This window comes from Gekko japonicus, unplaced genomic scaffold, assembly GCF_001447785.1.
Source record: "Gekko japonicus isolate JY-2015 unplaced genomic scaffold, Gekko_japonicus_V1.1 scaffold292, whole genome shotgun sequence".
Lineage (NCBI taxonomy): Eukaryota > Metazoa > Chordata > Lepidosauria > Squamata > Gekkonidae > Gekko > Gekko japonicus.
Window position 1 is genome coordinate 729335 of NW_015173131.1, and position 12414 is coordinate 741748.

Consider the following 12414-nt stretch of genomic DNA (forward strand, 5'->3'; position numbering starts at 1 on the left):
GGCCAACCCTGCTTAGCTTCTGAGATCGGGCTCGCCTGGGCCATCCAGGGCAGGGCAGTTGTGTGGAATCTGCAAGGGTAGGAGCATCATCTGGAATTGCTGGGCGATCTCTTTTGGTCCCAACATTGCATGTAACAGCAGAGAAGAGCAAGCTTCTTTACCTGCAGTATCTGAACTCTGGCAGTTTGATTATTTTTGTTAAAGAAAATTAATAAATTCTTTACACTCAGAGCAGCTCATACACCATTAAGAAATAAAAATACCACTCAGCAGCTAAAACTCATACTACACAGGGTAGAGAGGAAGAAGGAAAAGGGGAAGAGGGGGAAGGCGAAGAAATGCCACGCTCAGTCAAGTAATTCAACAAAACAAGAGCCTCTCAACTTGGCACTTGAACATTTAGGCACCAGGTGAAGGTGGTTAGGGAAGTAGTCGTCCCAAGGTGAGAAACTGCTACAGCAAAGCCCTCTCTGGTAAGTGCCTATCTTGCTTTTGGAGATGGGCTCAGCAGATTCTCGGGCATACAAATATGTGCATCGTATAGGTATGTTGGCAGAGTGAAGGGACTGCGCCTCTCCCGTGTAGTGTATGCTTGGTGTCAAACCTGCATTTGCTGTAACCGTGTGAAATTGCTCTAGGACAATCTTATTATGGCTGTGTAAACAAAGCTGATCTGGTCAGATTTCCGCACCTTGTCCCTTATGGATTCCATGGCTACCTCTACACCACCTTGGCACTCAAATTACCAAAAATATACAAACAATTGGGGACTACACATTGTTCTGGTTCCCTCATAACAAACTGGCTAATATGCACCAGGAGAGCTAAACGGAAGCCTAGATTTAGATCTTTTCTCAGTATCTTAGGCGAAGGTGGTTTTGAGCACTGATACAGGGCTTCTTGGAGGAGGTGCAATAGAAGTGTGACCATCTTTCCCAGTTGAGGATAAGGGCTTGGATTATATCAGAAATTTCCAGAGGCACGAGGATGGTATTTTCACCAATTCCCTAAAAACCCCTCCTGAAATGCTGCTCCAGGAAAGGGGGGGGAGATTTGGAAATGGGGGGGGGGAGATCACACCCACCCTTTGCACCTGCAGAAATTCTAGGTAGTATCCAAGCCAAGTGTTCCATAACGCAAACAGTTCTGGAGTGATCAGTTCCAGAAATAACCAGCCTAATTTTAGATGCCTGTTGCTTTCTCAGCAAGATTTTCAACCTCTAGGAAAAGGCAACAGAGAAGAAGCTTTTCATGAGTGAGGTGGTAATTGGCTCCTGCTTTTATACAAACAGAAGTCACCAAAAAAAAGGGGGGGAAGCTTAGTTGTGTGGCTTCAAGTTTATTCTGCATCTTCTTCACTCTAGCCTGTACATTTTATGCTCCAATATTGTTAACACACTTCACTCAAGGCTGGAAAAATGTGCGGCACAGTTCTCTTATTCGACAGTCTCTGGCGTGAGAAGCCCCCAGCCACGGTAATGAAGAATGTAGCAGAAAACTAGAAGGGATAAGGAACCCCTTTCCTCTGTCCTGCCAGACTCTTTTCCTCCCCATGGTCTTACCCACAGAGTCTCAGCCGACTGCTGCATTATCATGCTGTCCAATACCGGGAGGCGGGATGAGGCCGGCAGCTGCCACCCGCCGCTCACTTGTCAAGAAGTTGAAGGTTGCGCAGGCATTGGGCTGTGGAAGCAAGAATGGCAAAGGAATGAGGCGTGGGGAGGAAACTGGGCTAAAGCAAGCTCCAAATGCAACAGAGTGGAAGCACATCTGAGCAAGAGTAACCTGAAGGGCTCTGGTAGGCAAACTCTTAAGAATGCGTTTATTTCTCCCCACCTGTCTGTTTCCCAAACAACCACGGTGGAGTGAAAGGTTTACTGACACAGCTTGAGAAGTTGATTACTCCTGTCGCCAGGGCACCAATAAACACTTAGAAGGGTGTGTGTGGAATTTTATTCCCTGGAAAAGAAACGCAATGCAAAACAGACTTCTGACAGCCGGAAATCCTAGTGTGGGAAAGAGGATATGGCTACAGTCCTCTAGAGTTGTAGCTGGTCCAAATAATGTAAGCTCTACATGTGTTTCTGTTGTTAGCAAACATGGCCTAAAGCGCTCTCTCTCCGTGCACCTCTCCAACAATGAGGGCTACAACCTTAAACCTAAGCCTGAGCATGCAACCAATGGCTGAAGTCCCGCAGCTTCTATATATGAAGAGGCTTTAATTAGCCTTTGTGAAACCCCAGTGAACTCATTCCTACAACGGGGCAGAGCCCACCCCATGTCACAGTCCTCCGCACCCCTTACCGTGTCCTGTATTTCTACAGCAATCCCACATTGCCGCATTAGCTTCAAGACAGCAGGATCCAGCCGCTCCACCTTCTCTCCTGTTCCCAGCACTACGATTTCTGTGGGCAGCCAACAGAGGAAGGTAATCAGAAGACATGCCTCCAGTTTAATCTCCACAGTCAACACGCTCTGTGCCACGTGAACCCTTTAAGGACTTAAGCTGAAAGTGACAGCAGCCTTGGCAACAGACAGACACTGGTGTGGCTCTATGGTCTGGTTCTGCTGAGGAACAAAGCCTGCTGAGGGGAAATCAGCACGGCTACTGCAAAGGGAAGTCCTGCCTCACCAACCTTTGAGAGTTCTTTGAGAAAGTGAACAAGCATGTAGACAATGGTGACCCGGTAGACATTCTATACCTGGACTCTAATCTGGGAGAACCAGCTTTGATTCCCCACTCCTCCACATGCAGCTGCTGGTGTGACCTTAGGTCAGTCACAAGTTTTTTCAGAGCTGTTCTCTCACAAGCAGTTTCTGTCAAGAGCTCTCTCAGCCCCACCTACCTCACAGGGTGCCTGTTGTGGGGAGGGGAAGGGAAAAGAGATTGTAAGCCACACTGAGACTCCCGAGTGAAGGGCGGGGTATAAATCCAATCTCCTCCTCCTAAATGCTTTTGACACGGTTCCTCATCAAAGACTCCTGAGTAAACTTAGCAGTCATGGGATAAGACAGGTTCTCTTATGGATTAAAAACTGGTTAAATGACGGGAAGCAAAGAGTAGGAATCAACGGACAGTTCTCACAATGGAGGGAAGTAAGCAATCGCCATTGAGGTGGGTACTATTTAATTCATTCACAAATGATCTGGGACTAGAGGTGGCCAAGTTTGCAGATGACACAAAATTATTCAGGATGGTGAAAACCAAGGCTGACTGGGAAGAGCTCCAAAAGGATTTCCACAAAGTGGGTGAGTGGGCAACAATGTGCCAAAGGAAGGTCAGTGTTGGTAAGTGTAAGGTGATGCACATTGGGACAAAAAATCCCATCTTCAAGTATAGGCTCATGGGGTCTGAACCTGCTCAGACTGAGAGGGGGAAAAGATCTTGGGGCGGTAGTGTACAGCTCAATGAAAGTGTCAACCCAGTGTGCTGCAGCAGTGAAAAAGGCAAACAATACGTTAGGGATTATTAGAAAAGGAATTGAAAATAAAACAGCTGATATTATAATGCTCCTGTATAGATCTATGGTGTAGCTTCATTTGGAATACTGTGCACAGGTCTGGTCACCAGATTTCAAAAAGGACATCGCAGAGCTGGGAAAAGTACAGAAGAGGGTGGGCAACCAAGATGATCAGAGGGTTAGAGCACCTTCCCTATGAGGAGAGGCTGAAGAGTCTGGGACTTTTCAGTTTAGAAAAGAGACAACTGGGGGGGGGGGACATGATAGAGTTTTATAAAACTATGCATGGAGTGGGGAGAGTTGACAAAAGATAAATTTTTCTCCCTCTCCCAAAATATTAGAATTCGAGGGCATCCAATGAAGCTGATGGGCAGTAGATTCAGGACAGACAAAAGGAAATGCTTCTTTACATGGAGAGTGATTCAAATGTGGAATTCGCTGCCAGAGGATGTAGTGATGGCCACAGGAATAAACAGCTTTAAAAGGGGATTGGATAGATTCATGGAGAATGAGTCTAACAGTGGTTACTAGCAGTGTTCCCTCTAAGCTGAGTGAGTGTGAGCTAGCTCACAGGTTTTTAGCCTCCAGCTCACACATTTTTGTCTTAGCTCAGGAAGGATGGTGCCAGAGCAAACTAATTTATGCAGGGGCCAAGTTACCTGCTCACAAGTTTGATGCCAGTAGCTCACAAAGTAGAGTTTTTGCTCACAAGACTCCACAGCTTAGAGGGAGCCTTGGTTACTAGCCATGGTGACTGAGGGGAACCTTTGTGTCCAGAGGCACCTTATCCTCTGAATCCCAGAGTCAGGAAGCAACATCAGGGCAAGGTCTCAGCCTCCACGTCCCTCCAGAAGAACAGGTTGGCCACTCTGTGAGACAGGATGCTGGACTAGATGGACCACAGGGCTGCTCTTATGTTCTTAAGAAACTAAAATTAGCTGAGCTATGTACGGGCAACACATCACTAATCTGGGTGTGTCAGGGAAGACAGATAAATGCTGGTTAATAAGCTTTTTAGATTTATTTACAAGGCTGGAATTCAGCATCAAGTGAATCTCGGTGTTTGTAAAAAGCACATAAGTTACCAGATAGCACTGATAGCCAGATGGGTGGTGTGGTCTGGGAATTGGGCTTCAGCACTTACAAGCCTGCTTATGCCCCCTTCCCCCACAGCCTGTTTGTTGCTCTCAAAATAGGGAAGGGCCACTCACAAAACGGGACTTTTATTTATTTATTTATACCTGCCCTCCCCGCCGAGGCAGGGTGGCTTCATACAGGTACAATCTTTTGCTCAAGGAAGAACAACAAACAGACCTTGAAAGTCCAAATCTTCCACTAAAGTAACTCAGTTCAATGACATATCAGCATGTTCTTGCTTATTTGTGTACCTGCATTTGGGGTTACCCCAAGGCAGAACTGCATCTTGCACTAGAAGTCCAACTAGTTTTGATACCAGTAAACCTAGAGCTGAATGGTAAAGGTGGACAAAATACTGGGAAATCCATCACCGGCTCTCCTTTGTGTTCCTTTTCCTTTTATTTCAAAGCAGCTGCACGCATGGGTACTCATGCTGGGAAGGGGTGTGTCTTCTCCCCTGCCATTTCCCCCATCAAAACATTCCCCAGTGCTATTGTTTCAGGAAAATATCCATATTTTAGCTGTAGGGGAGGGAGAGGATGGACAGTGCCAATCCTAACGACACTTTCCTGAAAATAAACCCCATTTAATACACCTCAGTAGGATTCTGAGTAGACCTGTTTAGGATTACTCTCAGATTGGGAAAGTGGTATGGAGGAAGGGATAAAATGCCACCTCCCCCACTGCAGCTTCCCCAGGATAATTCAGGCACCTCTTGAAGCTGCTCTTAACTAAAAAGCTCCACGGAAGACCCAGCCATGGATCGTCTCTACCATCTCACTGAAGTGAAAGTGCACAGTGCAAGGCCTACTACTGAAGGCCAACGCTATGCTTATTAGGAAGGGAACTGAAAACAAATCAGCCAGTATCATAATGCCCCTGTATAAATCGATGGTGCGACCTCATTTGGAATACTGTGTGCAGTTCTGGTCACCACACCTCAAAAAGGATATTATAGCACTGGAAAAAGTGCAGAAAAGGGGAACGAGAATGAAAAAAGGGTTGGAACACTTTCCTTATGAAGAAAGGTTAAAGCGCTTAGGGCTCTTTAGCTTGGAGAAATGATGGCTGAGGGGTGACATGATCGAGGTTTATATGATTATGCATGGGATAGAGCAGGTTGAGAAAGAAGTACTTTTCTCCCTTTCTCACAATACAAGAACTTGTGGGCACTCGATGAAATTGCGGGTAGAACAGATAAAAGGAAGTACTTCTTCACCCAAAGAGTGATGAACACATGGAATTCACTGCCACAGGAGGTGGTGGCAGCTACTAACATGGATGGCTTCAAACGGGAATTAGATAAACATATGGAGCAGAGGTCCATCAGTGGCTATTAGCCACAAGGTATAGATAGGGGCTCTGGGGCAAGTGATGCTCTGTCTTCTTGGTGCTTGGGGGGGGGGGCAACAGTGGGAGGGCTTCTAATGTCCTGGCCCCACTGGTGAACTTCCTGATGGCACCTGGTATTTTTGGCCACTGTGTGACAGAGTGTTGGACTGGATGGGCCACTGGCCTGATCCAACACTGGCTTCTCTTATGTTCTTATGAAGCTGAGCCAGAACTGGCCTTGTACACAGCCTGGGAACCAAACGTCAGCTGCTCTGAACTCTTTGGAGAAAGAACAAGCCCATTTTTAGCATGGCTGAGCTAAAATGGCAGCTTTGCCACCTGTTTCACAAGCTGTAAAGCCGGAAGGAGGACACTTTGGTGACTTTCGAGGGTGTGTGTGCATAAATTCGGGTGAAGTAAACCCACTTAGCAGAAGTCACCATTGTATTCCCTGCTGGGCACCACATTGTCTTTATGCACAAGACACATGACAACAGCCAAAGAAGGAACATTGCCTCCTACTCCAGCTCAGCCATCTTGTGTGTAAAGAGAAAGAAATGATGCTCAGCAGTGTGGAAATGTGATTGCCACCACCAGATTCACAGAAACAGGCAGCAGCAAAGAAGGTGAAGGGGGAGGGGGTCTCTTTTTAATTTTTAAGGAAAGCTTCCATGCACCTGTTTTCAACAGCACGAATTTTTAGGCAATATCTAGATCAAGACTTTGGATTTGTCCAGGCCAGATACTGGCACACCTCATCTATTCCTAGCCTATGCACCAGAAGAAACCACTCCCATGAGCCCACTATAATGGAAGGAAGCCATATCGGATTGGCGCATGTACCTATCCTGGGTTCCAGCAGGCGGAATAGTGCGAGACTCTCAGCCGTGATGTCATTGTGTGTGCCAACCTGCAAAAAAATGGAGGAGAGTGGTCAGGGGACCACAGAAAACCAAAAGGAGGGACGTGAAAAGCCCAGTGATTCATCTAGTCCCACCCCTTGGCCTTCAGGCAAGACAGCCCGTTCCCTAAAGCACCCCCAGCCAGCAAATACTTGTCTAGCCATTCCTAAACAACAGCAGGCAACAGTTCTATGGTAGCACAGAGCTTGAGAGCCCTGTTTTAAGACTCCTTTTTATGTCATCTTATGCTACATGATTAGATTAAAATCTGCTTGCTTTGGAGCACATTTTTACAATAAACACACCTAAAAGCAGCAGACAACTCATCTGCTTTTATATTGTGTTTTTATGGTTTTAATTTCATACATTAATTCCTCCTGTAAGCTGCCTTAAGCGCTTTTTTGGGCAGAAAGGCAGGGTATGTGTTCCCAAAACAAACAAAAACGATTAAGCACTAATGGCCGATTTATAGGCAGCCATTTTCTCAGCCACAGCTAATAAACATGCAGGAACCCCGTTTTAAGCCCCGCAATGGCTACTCTCCTCCATTTCTGTCACCCACAGCACCAGCCCAGCTCAAAAGGTGTTCTTTCTCAAGAAAACAGGCCGTAGATCTTCCACAGCTGTTACCATCTCTCTTCCGTATCTGACAAGGCCTTGCTTCCTTCCCTCAGCCGTAGCTGACTTGGGATGGGGAGAGGAGGGCAGCCAGCAAACTGCCATTTCCCCTGCCAAGACTGGTTGCACGAGACAGAAGCACACCAGCTTTGGGGCTGGTTCACGCATGCAGGGCAAAGGGAAAAGAAGGGGCTGCACTGCTTCAGACTGCAGGTGACAGATTCGGGCTTTGAATGCTCCCTCACATTCAAACCTCCACGCCAATGCAAAACTGGCATAGCTGAGATAAAAGCACCTCCCCTCCCATTTACTGTACTGGTTTTCTACTTTCAGGGAGTTCTTAACGGGGGGGAGGATTCCAAAGTGTGATCATCCACCTGGAGTATGAAATGGCACCGTCCACCCTAGAACATTCTGCCACTTCACGTATGAACCAAGCTTTGAACTCAGGGTCGTGAGCACCAGATCCCTCATTGGCTGAAACTCTTCTGTACTCACGTTCCATTGGAGGATGGCTCGTGGCAAGACAGCACAAGGCCCTACCACTCTGTTGCCGTTGATGGTGAAGCCCCAGGCCGTGTAACCTTCAATAAACATGATGTCTTGGGATTCTCTTTCCAAGTGGTGGATGGTCGTCTTCTGGTACATCTCATCGTCGGAAGGCGTGAGGCGGTGACCCCGCTGAGGCTGCCTGTCAGCAAGAATGTGGAGAAAATGCCACAGACTAGATTTACGTTACCATAAAATCACACACACACCCCTGCCACTTTGCCTTAATTTCAGGAATACTGTGTTTGGAAAGATGATATAATTGAAAATCTCCCAAACAATAAAAAGATTCCCACTTGCTTCATGGGTAAAGCAGATACAGAAAATAGGGGTAGGGTAATACCTCAGCCTTTAACTGTCAGGAATACAATGAGGTGATTAAGCAGTGTTAACAAATCCATGCCGAGCAATCTTCATTAGGAAACAATTAACAGTGGCTCTGGAGGGTACAGGCCTCAATTAACGATACACAGGAAGCAGAAATAGATGTGAAACCTGAGGGCCTAACTATACAGTGCATAGTGCAGAGAGCCAGTTTGGTGTAGTGGTTAAGGGCACGGACTCTAATCTGGGAGAACCGGGTTTGATTCCCCACTCCTCCACTTGCACCTGGCTGGATGACCTTGGGCAAGCCGTAGTTCTGATAAGTTCTTGAAAAAGAGCAGTTTCTGTCAAGAGCTCTCTCAGCCCCACCTACCTCACAGGGTGTCTGTTGTGGGGAGGGGAAGGGAAAGGAGTTTGTAAGCCGCTCTGAGACACCTTTGGGTAGTGAAGAGCGGGGTATAAATCCAATCTCCTCCTCCTCCTCCTCTTCCTCTTCTTCCTCTTCTTCCTCCTCTTCTTCTTCTTCTTCTTCTTCTAGATCCTTGTGTCCTGTTGTCCAGATGTGCTTGAGAGTTCTGTCCTTAGAACTTTACTCCCAGGAAGGTGGGGAAAAGATGCTTAAGCCTTCCCCTTGTACCATTTTTCTGACCTGAAATGGCCCTGGGAGCCATTTGCCGCTTGAAGAAATTCAAGTGTGACCACTCAGTGCACACAAGTTTCCAAACAGGGCACATAACTGCTCCCCGAGGAGGCCATTTCAAGTCAGGAAAATATCATGAGGAGGGTGGTCCCGCTGTCCCTACATGCCATGGTCCCAGTCCAAATCAGACCCTCACAAGCCTGAGAAATATGTTCCAAGCATGGAACTGCCACAGCATGTCTGACCAACGTGACTGCGTGGATACAGAATGGCGGAAACACAAGGCCTTCGTTAGACTCTGAGTGAAAGCACAAACCTCTTTAAAGTGGAACTGAAAATGCCACAGTCTCGTTGTGTGTCACTCTGAACACTACAGAAATTATGTACTTAACTCAGGAATATTGAACACATTATTGCTATGAGTCCTGAAACCAATAACAGATTTTTGAACATAAGAGAAGCCAATGTTGGATCAGGCCAATGGCCCATACAGTCCAACACTCTGTCACACAGTGGTCAAAAATACCAGGTGCCATCAGGAGGTCCACCAGTGGGGCCAGGACACTAGACGCCCTCCCACTGTTGACCTCCCCCCAGCACCAAGAATATAGTGCATCCCTTACCCCAGAGTCCCTACCCATACCTTGTGGCTAATAGCCACTGATGGACCTTTGCTCCATATATTTATCTAATTCCCTCTTGAAGCCGTCCATGCTTGCAGCTGCCACCACCTCCTGTGGCAGTGAAGTCCCACTGGGAGCTGTTTTTTGACCTAAAATACCAGTTCCCTCATCCAAGATGTGTGAACACTGGCTATGGTGAGTGGTGATACTTTTTCGGAGCCACTGTCCTGTTACTTCACAAATTCAGTCCTGGCACAATTTCAAGGGCCAAGTCATGGTTGAACACACTGAGCAGTACCTCGGTATATTAACACATTCTGACTTGAAAACCCAAGTTCCTGTGGTGACAATTCTCCACATCAAGGGTTCAAAGTGTGACAGAGAACAAAGATCCATTTTAAAACTCCTCTTCATATTACAAATTGGCAAGGATTCTATGCCAACCTAAACTCTCCCACTCCTAAATACCCTATTTCCCCGAAAATAAGACCTACCCCCAAAATAAGCCCTAGCAGGATTTCTATGCATTTGTGGTATAAGCCCTAGTGTGTCTTCTTGAGAAAAAATAAATATAAGACAGTGTCTTATTTTCGGGGAAACACGGTATGATCCTTTGGGATCAAAACACAAACAAGATTCCATCCGCAATGACTGACTCTGTAGCACTGCCATGTCCACATCCTCGGCTATCCCACTCAGTCTTTTTGGAGTACAGCTTGACAGGCAATCAGAGCCAAGCTGAGACTTTATACTTGGGGCTTAATCTGACCAGGGTTCAGCCTACATTCAGTGCCCAAGTCAGGCCTTAAATATGTGATAGAGAGGGAAGGAGAAGAAGGCTCCTTCCAGCAGTCTGCTTAACCAAAAAATCAACACACACAACGTACCCGACTCCATCAGTAGCCAGCCTTTCTGCTGGAGAGAGAGGGACACTGGCCTGCTGTCACCAGTATGTATTTGTTAGACCCCTTACGTTTTTCTTTCAAAAAAGAAAGGCAAGATAACAATATCATAAATGTGTGTGTTGGTAAAGTACTGTCAAGTCGCAGGCGACTTATGCTGACCCCAGAGGGTTTTCAAGACAAGTCATTAAGCAGAGATGTTTTGCCATAGCCTTCCTCTGCAAAGTCTCTCTTGGTGGTCTCCAGTATTCCCTCTAAGCTGAGTTAGTGTGAGCTAGCTCACAGTTTTTTAGCCTCCGGCTCACACATTTTTCTCTTAGCTCAGGAAGGAGGGCTCCCGAGCAGACTAATTTATGCAGGAGCCAAACTGCTTGCTCACAGCCTTAATGCCAGTAGCTCATGAAGTAGAATTTCTGCTCACAAGACTCCACAGCTTAGAGGGAACATGGTCTCCCTTCCAAGTACTGACCCAGCTAAGCTTCCAAGGTCTGACAAGACTGGACTACACTATACCATTCCACATCCTAATAGCATAAATAAATAGCACTAAATTGAGAGATCACCCTCAAACATGTGCAGAGTGCATTTCTCACCAAGTAACCATAGGAAAGCAACTCAATATTTGAAATGGCTCCAGGATTAAATGGTAGGGGGTTCACGCCTGCCACATGCTAAATCCTTTGAGCTGGAAACCTGGCCTCCAAATCTTGGATGTGCAAGAAATGTCTGTGGATGTTCAGTGTCACTGAAATACACTCTGCATATAATCAGGGGCCATTTTTTACAGCACATGTTCTCAGTTGGGACTCCCGCCCCCATAACCCCTTGGTCTAGAGAAGAGTCTTGCATCTCACGATGGCTAAGAGATCAGAGTTTTTAAACAGCGCAATGTCCGACAGAAATTTATTCACAAAAAATGAAAAGACATCCAGTGTTGCGGCGTGATTAGAGTAATTCTTAAATTAAGTCTGAGGAGACGCATATTGTCATGCAACCTCAGATGAGTCATTCTCGTTCAGCTTTGCCTACATCACAGGGTTGTTGTGAGGATGAATGAACTCTGAGTTGCCTGGAAACAAGAGGTGATTTTTAAAATGCAATTAATGAAGTAAAGACGCAATTAAAGGATGAATCTTAGCAACTGAATTTCTCTCTGACAAGAAGCTATTAAAGGGACAGAAGCCCTGAGGTGGGGGGGGGGGGTATGCCAGCCCTAAGCAGATCTACTGTTATCTCCCTCCGCAGTGGGAAAAGAACAACTTTTTTTTAAAAAAGACCCTGCTGATCCTCTTTGCCTTTTTCCACCACCTAGTCCCAGGCTCCAAGGTGTCCCCATTGGACCTTGGAGGCAGATCCCTTGAGGCTTTGTACCTACCCACTGGAGTAAAGGGGCTTTGTTGCAGCAGCGAATCTCCAACCCAGAAGCGGACTAAGAAATCTCAGCGAACCAGCCATGATGGGACGAGCAAAGCGACGGGATCCCAAGCAGCTGGAACCGCGAAGACCCCACAATGTAGATCCCTCCCCCTGCCCCCCCAGCCCGCTTTCCGGTTTCTTTCAAGGGCTACCACTAGATGGAGGCAAAATAACCACCGTGAAGGCAAATGACTACAACTCCCAGCATTCATTGCGTCCCAAGAGAAGGAAGGCGGAAGACTACAAGTTCATTTAGATGATTGGCTAGCTGGCTTCGAATCTGCTCTTAGGGCTCTTGATTGGTGGCTGTTTAAATGGTCTTGGGATGGGAAGACAAAGCCTGGGCAGGATTGTGAGAAAGCCGTGGCTTGCCAAGTTGCGGTAGATCTGCTGTTGCCCGAAGGTTGTCTGTGTGGCATGAAAGAGAGAAAAGGGGCCACTCGGAACTGGCAATGGCGTGAAGGTGGCTTTGTTTGCTAGAAAAGGAACATAAGAACATAAGAGAAGCCA

The 12414-nt window shown here is 46.8% G+C and overlaps 1 protein-coding gene across 1 annotated transcript; it reads right to left on the reverse strand.

Annotated features, from left to right (window-relative positions):
* Positions 1-1314: 1314 nt before the first annotated feature.
* NDUFAF3 (NADH:ubiquinone oxidoreductase complex assembly factor 3) lies at positions 1315-12036 on the reverse strand. Its single transcript, XM_015422129.1, has 5 exons — positions 11864-12036; positions 7949-8141; positions 6774-6840; positions 2305-2405; positions 1315-1683 (listed from the first exon to the last, which is right to left on the reverse strand). The coding sequence occupies exons 1-5, from the start codon at positions 11941-11943 to the stop codon at positions 1573-1575; spliced, it is 552 nt and encodes a 183-aa protein (XP_015277615.1). The 5' UTR covers positions 11944-12036; the 3' UTR covers positions 1315-1572.
* Positions 12037-12414: the final 378 nt, after the last annotated feature.